The 10,019-nt window shown below is 41.1% G+C and overlaps 1 protein-coding gene across 1 annotated transcript; it reads left to right on the top strand.

Moving 5' to 3' along the window:
• Positions 1-8,146, top strand: PGRMC1 (progesterone receptor membrane component 1). Its single transcript, XM_008019413.2, has 3 exons — positions 1-438; positions 3,977-4,132; positions 6,829-8,146. Exons 1-3 carry the CDS (start codon positions 111-113, stop codon positions 6,930-6,932), a joined length of 588 nt encoding a protein of 195 aa, XP_008017604.1. The 5' UTR covers positions 1-110; the 3' UTR covers positions 6,933-8,146.
• The last annotated feature ends 1,873 nt before the right edge of the window (positions 8,147-10,019 follow it).

Raw genomic sequence — 10,019 nt, 5'->3', positions numbered from 1 at the left:
GCTAGTCTTTGGCCGCCGAACCCCGCGCGCCACTCGCTCGCTCAGAGGGAGGAGAAAGCGGCGAGTTCCGGAGCCCTGCCTAGCGCGGCCCAACCTTTACTCCAGAGATCATGGCTGCCGAGGATGTGGTGGCGACTGGCGCCGACCCGAGCGAGCTGGAGAGCGGCGGGCTGCTGCACGAGATTTTCACGTCGCCGCTCAACCTGCTGCTGCTTGGCCTCTGCATCTTCCTGCTCTACAAGATCGTGCGCGGGGACCAGCCGGCGGCCAGCGGCGACAGCGACGACGACGAGCCGCCCCCTCTGCCCCGCCTCAAGCGGCGCGACTTCACCCCCGCCGAGCTGCGGCGCTTCGACGGCATCCAGGACCCGCGCATACTCATGGCCATCAACGGCAAGGTGTTCGACGTGACCAAAGGCCGCAAATTCTACGGGCCCGGTACGCGGCCGGCGAGGGGGGCTCGGAGACAAAAGAAGGGGGCCCCCGGCACGGAGCTGGGCGGGAGAGAGGCGAGGCGGGAGCGGGGCGACCCTGAGTGCAGGGAGGAATGGCGGCGAGCTAGGGTAGGCGGGCAGGGGACAAGAGGCGCTCTAGAGGGGCTGCGAGCCAGTCGGGGACGCGGATCCCCGGCCCGCGCTGACAGCGCTGGAAGGGGGTTAGAGAAGGAAGGCTGAGGCGCTTAAGCTGGGGATGGGTGGGACCACGAAGCTCGAAGGCGTTGCGGGGGGACACATCAAAGCCCAGGCTGTTGAGGGAGTTTTCGAAGGACCTGGGCTTGGGGATTCCTGGAAGGAGGAGGGGGTAGTGTCGGGTTCTAGGAAGGAAATGAGGGTGTTCCGAGGGAGGCATGGGGGAGGGCGAAAGAGAGAAAAGGTCCAGACCTAGAGAAGAGGGGAAGGCCAATGACGCCGGGAGTAGCTTTGAAATGTGAGGGTATGGGAGAAAACGCCGAGACGGGATTAGCAGCAGGTAAAAGCATTGTGCCCGGTGGATAGTGATGTGTGTGTGCACTCGCGGTGTGTGCATGCGCGGTGTGTGCGCGTTTAGTGTATGTGATTTATCGGGTGTGTGTGTGTGTGTAGTGTGTGCATGCGCGCTTGAAATGGGTCATGCGTCAGGTATGTGTGTGGCATGTGTTTGGTATGTGTGCGCTTGTGCTGTGTGTGGCAGATGGGGAAAGGCTGGAAGGTGAACAAGGAGGAAGGGGGCTGTTTGAGGGAGGAATAAAGGCTGAATGTGGTGGACAATGGTAACGTGGCAAGCTTTTAAGGTAATATGGTATTTAGTCTATAGCAGGTGAGAAAGGATTAGAAGCCGAAAAAAAAATTAAAATGGAGGGAGGGAGAAGTGGGAGGATACCAAGAAACAAAAGGAGTAGAGCTCTGAAGACTGCTGGGTGGGGGGATGTCAGAAAAAGCCAACCAGAGGGAAATGAAGAATGGATGACTGCTGCACTGCTGAGCTGTTGGAGGAGGCAGGCCTGATGGGTTCCTTAGAGTCGAGGTTTTTGCAAACCTGGTTGCGTATCAGAATCACCTGATGCATCTGAGGAAAATTACAGATTCCCAGCCTAACCGCCAGAGCTGCAAATGAGTCTCAGGTGGTCCGGGAGTCTGTATTTTAACATGCTTCCCAGGCGAATTTGAAAAGCAGCCAGGCTTGCGAAGTCCTGCTTTATAGAATACTTGGAGATGAGGAAGAAGAGGTTTTCGCTCCTCCAATATGGACTCCTCTAAACACAGGGAGCTTAGAGGGTGTCCACATGGACGGTGCTCATTCCACACTGGCCTGAGAGAGGGAAAAGTACAGAAGGCGGTACACAGGTCAGACTCAGGCGTTCATTTTAATCTCCCAGTCCAACTGATCAAAATCAGATGTGCTAAGGTTAAGGAACTCAGTTTTTTCTTGCAGACATTTTATTCATTTTTCAGAGACAGGGTCTTGCTCCTGTGTTGCCCAGGCTGGTCTTGAACTCCTGGGCTCAAGCAGTCCTTCCACCTCCACTTCCCAAAGTGCTGGGATTACAGGCATGAGCCACTGCACCGGGCCTGTGGATATTTTAGAATACCTGCTTTCTGTGGGCATGTAACTGTCAAAATCATTTGAAAACCACACACATTATTTGTCCCTTAGAGTAGCACACATAGATGCTTTATCAATAAAAATAATCATGTAAATACCTGTTAATATTGAGCCCAATATTAAAGGAGTGAAAACATGTGCATGAGGCATCATCATGACTGTAGTTTGCAGAGTCATTGAGAGGATGTCAGCCTGTGCATAGAGCACAAAACTGGGAGTCAGGCAACCTGCGTTCTAGTCCTGATTGGGTCATGACTAGCTGTGTGACCTTGTGCAAAGTATTGTTCTCTCTGAGCCTTAGTTTTCCCTCTGAAAAGTGATAAAGATGGCCTATTGTGAGACCTCTGTCTCTATCTTGCACTGTCATTCAGTGAGCCCATGACTATGTGACATCATGGTAGAAAGTGATGCTTCATGTTGTAAAAGATTCCTAAAAATTAGTCATTCTAGTGCCTGTTAACTCTGTGCAAGGCACTGTTGTAGATGTGGGAATATAGCAGTGAGCAAAACAGACACAAATCTCTGCCTATAGAGCTTACATTCTAGTGAATATACATTGCATTGAATAATATGTATTTTTTAAAGACTAGACCTTGTTTAAATATTCTACGAGGTTTGCTTGGTAAAGACTCACTCTACCAAGCCAATGACCATAATTTCTGAAATGGTGAGTGAGGTTCAAACCATTACATTTGAGATTCTCAAGCACTAGGTGCTGCCATTTCCACTAGAGGTGTACATTTATGAAAAATGTGGGCATTTTTTTTACCTTCGTTAGTGGATGTGGCAGCATGTAATGATGATTAAAAATAAGCATTTTTCTTTGGAATTTTAATTGCATTTAAAAGTCATAAAATTTGTAAAAAATTTCTGAGCGTATTGTGGTTTCAGGTGACCAGGCCATGTTGAAACTTGATCTATTCTCATACTTGGCATGGTGGTTACCTACAAACATTTTAATGTCAGGGCTGCTATTCAATCTGCCTTGGGGGAAACAACACATTGTTTAAAGTACACTGGATTCTCTTCATTTAGTTGTGCAATATTTAAATAATTCTAAATATCCACTTTTTGTACCCACAGAATGATTCTCTGCTCTCTTAGACAAAAGTTCAGTGTAATATCACAGATAATCACATTTTATAGAGTTGTTTTGCAGTATTGATTCAGTCTCTTTTCCATGAAAATTTTAGTATTTTCACAGTCTTCTCAAGCCCACCAAAAACAGATAATGAAGACTGATCTCTGTGTTATCTCTTATTTATTGACAGTGAAGGTTATGTAATGTAGATAGATTTTTTAACCACTGATACTGTTATAAAATGGTTCTCCTGCAGATGCCATGAGTTAATGTTTAATTGAGCCTTGGAACCAAAGATCTCTGTAAGATATCTTTGTTTCATTAAGACATATCAGAATATATTTATAAGGAAATGTGTTTCCATGTACACATCAGTGCTTATTGTCTTAAGAAACCATAACTCTCACTGGTGTAGCCCCAAGTGCCTAGAACCGTCAGACTCCCAGTTCAATGTTCTAAAGTTGAATTCTAACCCATGGACTCAGTATTATCTTGTATGATTCCCTACTACCACTACCCCAAGAGATCACTAACCACGTATGCCTTTTTTACTAGCTATTTGGAAACCACAGGAGACTGATGCAAATGTATAGCAGTTTGATTTACTTTTAGTTATTTAAAAGTTAAATGGCAACAGGGCTTTCTACGTCTCCTACGTAATGTTCAGAATATCGGCATTACTATGGTTTCCGAATAGAATTTGATATTCAAAAATGGGGCTATGTTGATGAATAGGGAAGCCATTTTCTGTGTGTAAATCACAGAGAAATTGACTGTCTAATAAAGAATTGATCTTTGGTTTTGTTTTTGAAGAGGGGCCGTACGGGGTCTTTGCTGGAAGAGATGCATCCAGGGGCCTTGCCACATTTTGCCTGGATAAGGAAGCACTGAAGGATGAGTATGATGACCTTTCTGACCTCACTGCTGCCCAGCAGGAGACTCTGAGTGACTGGGAGTCTCAGTTCACTTGTAAGCATTTTTAAAATTGTGCCTGGATCAAATTTCTACCAGTAATGGGGATTCGTGGCAGGACAATAGTTATTACTAAGCAGCCTGAAACTTGGGTGCATTTTGATAGGCTCCTTAATCTTGGACGGATCAAGTTCATGGCTTGAAGTAATTGTAGCAGTGCTGAGTCACTTACTATGATTACATACCAATTTTTAGCCAGTTCTCTATGGAAACTTGGGTTTCTGGTTTTGATTTTAAAATTTTTGAGAGATTTGCACAGATTCCAAATGAGGATTTGGTGCTTGGTGTGTCAGGGAAAGGACAGTGGCCATCTTGGCTACAGAAAGGGATTTTCATAAGCCCTCTCTTGTAGAGCTTGCCGTTTAAAAGCAGCCCACATCTCTGTTGAAGAATGGGAGACTTGTATTCTGTGAAACAGCTTCTCTTTGAATCTAATTGAGCCTAACTATAGGCCTCATCTACAAATGATGCTTATAATGTGCCCAGGAACAATGGTGTCTGCATTTTTAAAAAGAAAGTAAAAGGAGATGCTTGTGTCTGGCTTATGCTATGGGCTGAGGTCTTTAGGGAGAAGTAGGAATGAGGGGTTAAGTTCAGATTTTGAGAATTCAGGAATTGGCTTCTGTCAAATCTAACTGTTTAATTATCACTCTAGCAATATTTCACTGCCGAGAATTTGAATAAGAGTCTTTCCCTGCTTTTATGAAACAGTATATAAAGACCATGAGCATTATTTGAAGATCTTCCATTTAAAATGTAGTTTTCTATGTGTGTTCTCTATAATCAGTTAAATATTACATGTTCTCTTGGCTCTATCCAACCATTTTCTTTGAAAATAATGCTGACTTCAGAGAGAGTTCTGGATTAATAATTAGCCAGATGTGTCTCTGCCTCTGAGACACATCTGTTTGGGTCTCAAGCAGGCTACATATAACTTCCAAGTGTAGAGGCAAGTCTTTATACTTTGGAAAACATAGTTCAGTTACCTAATAGAGTCCCTAATTTTTGGCATCATAAGGATGCCTTTGTAATTAGTTTTCTATGTGAAACCAGTGAATGGTAGTGTGTAACTTACAAAGCTCTATTTTCTAGGGCTTGCCTTCATCAATGGGAGAAAAAGTATGATTTTTTTTTCCCACTTTAAGGCTAGCCCCAGATACTGTTGTGACACCTCAGCTATACTCAAAGCTGGTGTGGATTCCCCTTAAGGCAGGTTTCCCAGGTGCCACCCAGCTTTTATTTGTCTCCCACAGTTCCAATTGTTCCCAACAGTTATTTCACACAAAAGCAGCTTTAGTCACCTGGTTAGACAGGTTGGTTACTCCTCTAATTCCTACTCATATTCAGGAAGAGGAGACTCTTGGCTGCGGACATTCAGATGATCGACCCTGCATTAGTTTGGCTACAGTGATGTGGTGGTTTGCTGATGCCATCTCTTCTCAAGTCTTTTGCATTCTGGTTTTCACCCTTACATCTGTTTTCTCCAATACCTCCAGTCATCTCCTGGCTCCTTTACCACTTCCTTTAACCACCTATAGGTTTTTCTCTGTGATGGGAAAAACATTCTGTCTCCTGCTATCCTCTTCATCTATGAGACTGTTATTCCTTCCCTTCACTGTCAAACTTCTTACAAGTTTTTGTTCCTCACCACTGCTTCATTTCCTCTCTATACCTTCTTGCTCCCTACAGTATGGCTTCTATCCCCACAATTGGATTGAACTCTCTTTCTGAAAGATTTTCAGGGAAACCTTTTTTTTTCTTGCCAATCCTGACTTCACTTGTCCATTCCATGTTGTAGATCTCCTGTCATGTGAGCCTCCAGAATGGCTCCCTCCACAGAGTTTCCATTTTGGTCCATGAGAACTCCAATTTTTCACTTAATTAATTCATGCTTCCAGTTTTCTTTCAAAGTACTTCTCATCTGTCCTTTTCCATTCCTCTGGACACCACCCTACTCCTGGCTCTGGTTCCTTTGCATCTGGATCTGCACGCTAGCCTCCGGATCGCCCTGTCCCCAGTCTCTCCTTACTGAAATCTGCCCTATGCACCACATTGATAATATTGTTGTTAAAACACTATTTTACTGTGTCATTCCTTCGCTTGTAAACCTTCAGTGCCCTTTGCCACCTATAAGTCCAGTCTCCTCAGGCTGGCTTTTCAGATCTTTCATAATATTTCCCCACACTACTTAGCCAATCTTATCTCCTACTAACTTCTAAATGTTAACTACTCCTGCCAACTTGGTCTCTTTACTGCTTCCCAGATACATTGTCTCACCTGTATGCATTTGTACATGGCGTTTTCATTTTCTGGAACTCCCTCCCTAAATCCTTATATACATTTTTTCCAAAATATATCCTCCTTCCATGAAGTATTCTGTAACCCTTCTGATGAATTCATAACTTGCCCTTGTTCTTCTAAACATTCCCTACACACAAACAATTCATTTTGACATTACCTTGCACACTCATTGCCAGACATTGCCACCTGTTTTATATGTCTATCTTCTGAATAAAACGAATTCCCTGTTAGCAAGGACAGTGGTATAAACCACCTTTGTATCCTTCAAGAAGCCCAACACATTGCTGAGTATATTGTAGGCCTCTATTTAATAAATGCTTTAAATTGAAATGTGGTAATGATGTTTTAGAAAGAATGAGAATAACCATTTGTGTTTTCTTCTCCACCTCCAGTCAAGTATCATCACGTGGGCAAACTGCTGAAGGAGGGGGAGGAGCCCACTGTGTACTCAGATGAGGAAGAACCAAAAGATGAGAGTGCTCGGAAAAATGATTAAAGCATTCAGTGGAAGTATATCTATTTTTGTATTTTGCAAAATCATTTGTAACAGTCCACTCTGTCTTTAAAACATAGTGATTACAATATTTAGAAAAATTTTGAGCACTTGCTGTAAGTTTTTTAATTAACATCACTAGTGACACTAATAAAATTAACTTCTGTCTTAGAATGCATGATGTGTTTGTGTGTCACAAATCCAGAAAGTGAACTGCAGTGCTGTAATACACATGTTAATACTGTTTTTCTTCTATCTGTAGTTAGTACAGGATGAATTTAAATGTGTTTTTCCTGAGAGACAAGGAAGACTTGGGTATTTCCCAAAAAATCTTAAATGTGCACCAAGAACAAAGGATCAACTTTTAGTCATGATGTTCTCTAAAGATAACAAATCCCTTTTTTTTTTTCTCAATTGACTTAACTGCATGATTTCTGTTTTATCTACCTCTAAAGCAAATCTGCAGTGTTCCAAAGACTTTGGTATTGATTAAAGCACTGTCCAGTAACAAAATGAAATCTCAAAACAGAGCTCAGCTGCAAAAAAGCATATTTTCTGTGTTTCTGGACTGCATTGTTGTCCTTGCCCTCATAGACACTCAGACACCTTCACAAACACAGTAGTCTATAGTTAGGATTAAAATAGGATCTGAACATTCAAAAGAAAGCTTTGAAAAAAAACAGCTGGCTGGCCTAAAAACCTAAATATATGGTGAAGATTGTAGGACTGTCTTCCCAAGCCCCATGTTCATGGTGGGGCAATGGTTATTTGGTTATTTTCCTCAATTGGTTATTCTCATTTGAAATGAGGGAGGGACATACAGAATAGGAACAGGTGTTTGCTCTCCTAAGAGCCTTCATGCGCACCCCTGAACCACGAGGAAACAGTACAGTCACTAGCCAAGTGGATTTTAAAGTAAATATATTCATAAGGTAACAGTTATTCTGTCGTTATAAAACTATACCCACTGCAAAAGTAGTAGTCAAGTGTCTAGGTCTTTGATATTGCTCTTTTGGTTAACACTAAGCTTAAGTAGACTATACAGTTGTATGAATTTGTAAAAGTATTATATGAACAGCTAGTGAGATTTCAAACTCTTGTAATTGTGGTTAAATAGTCGTTGTATTTTCTTGTGAACTGTGTTTAATGATTTTACCTCAAATCAGAAAACAAAATGATATGCTTTGGTCAGTTAATAAAAATGGTTTTACCCACTATAGTGTGGTGACTTATTTAAATTTTTTAAAAAAACCTTATTCTAGGGAATCTGATTCAGACATTTTACTTTGGCTTAAAATTCAGTTTCACTTTTGAGTGCAGAGTTTTTGTATTCCAAAAGAAACAAGCGGCAAAATTTCACAGAGACCCCACACCAAAAACCAAATACCAGCTTGTCCTGTTAAGACATAGTGAATTGAATTGCTTTTTTTGTGACTTGTCAAAGTTTTGCCTAAATCAGAACTTTCTAAACTGTAAATGGCAGATCTCCACCTTGAAGTCTATAGCCAGGTTCTTAAGAAGTAGTGTTACTGAAGCCTTTGTCATTGCCAAGTACTAAGGAAGGGTTTTGGGTTTTTTTATGTTAATGAATTTTCTGATCAGGAAAGTATCAGGATCCTTACAGTAGCAAAGTTAATTCACCTCATATCAAAAGAAGAATAACAGATTTGCATATGCAGTCAGTTGTATAAACAAAGACAACCTATTAGTGTTTTGTCATTTTAATGTTAACATTGGCAGAGTTTTCTTACAAGAGATATACTCCCTGAACCAAAGAAATTTCAATTTTTCATGTTATCAAACCACATTGCAGGTACTTGTGAGTTTTTTTAATGTGCTCTTTTTTTTCCCACTTGGTTTCATTCACCAAATGTTTGAGTGCCTGTTTTGTGCCATGTAACATGTTATGCCTTATGCTTTGGAGAGGGAGTAGGGGAGACAAGTTGGGCCCACCTTTGCAGCCTGAAACCTCATGTGCATGTGAAGATTAGGCTACTCATTTTGCAAAGTTAAACAGGCCAAGAGGAAAACATCTAGAGCAAGCTTGTCCAACCCATGGCCCACGGGCTGCATGCAGCCCAGGACAGCTTTGAATGTAGCCCAACACAAATTTGTAAACTTTCTTAAAACATGAGATTTTTTTTTACAATTTTTTTTTTTTTTCTTAGCTCATCAGCTCTCATTAATGTTAGTGTATTTTATGTGTGGCCCAAGACACCCAGGGCTGAAGGAATTAGGTGAAATTCCATGGAGTCAATTTTGCTACCTCTTATTAGCACTGATAAAATGTGCTAAAGGGAGGATCATCTTAAATCTAAATATCATGATTTCAGTTTGTCCAAAATGAAAACTATGGTCTTTAGTCCCATGAACTCTGACAATGTCAGTTTCCACAAAACAGGAAAAGTGACATAGAAACGATATTAAAATCAGGCATCTGTATTTCCACAGAAAATGTTATTGTGGATGTGCAACATGCTAGCCAATACATGTGATAAATGAACAAATAATATTCACTATGATAATTTTATTTTTAATATATCTGACAATTGAATATGTGTTACTTCTCTAACAATGCAAATGAGAAAAGAGATCATCAACAATAGCACAAAGCAGCATACTGTAAGTAGAAACTTTCCCCCAAAGGTGGACTTACCAGCATTTATTTAAAAATGAGTATTTTAAACAATTTTGCAACAAGTAAAAATATGTTTATTTGGTTCTTATTTTCAAAATTACCAGGTTACATGGCTTTCTACCTGAGAAATTTAAACAAATTGAAAGCACATTGACATATTTTTAGTCTTTTTGCATTACTACCAGCAACCCATACAAAGAAAAACATGAAAATACCTTAAGACAAAGATTAAAGTTCAGACCCTTAACAGGACATAGAAAAAGATATGAGAAAACACTTATTCACTACTTAGCACAACAAAAAATAGCAGTGTTCATTAAGAAGGTGGTTACAATATTTTAGTTCTATTTTACTCCTTACTAAGCCATTCAATTAAAAAGTACAGAATAAGTTGTCTTCCTCATTTAGGGCCTACACACCAAAAAGGCTGACTCTTTTATAAGACATATAAA

The sequence above is a fragment of the Chlorocebus sabaeus genome, chromosome X, assembly GCF_047675955.1.
Source record: "Chlorocebus sabaeus isolate Y175 chromosome X, mChlSab1.0.hap1, whole genome shotgun sequence".
In the NCBI taxonomy this organism is placed as follows: Eukaryota; Metazoa; Chordata; class Mammalia; order Primates; family Cercopithecidae; genus Chlorocebus; species Chlorocebus sabaeus.
The sequence above is the reverse complement of the archived record's forward strand: the minus strand, read 5'-3'. Positions and strand labels throughout refer to the sequence as shown.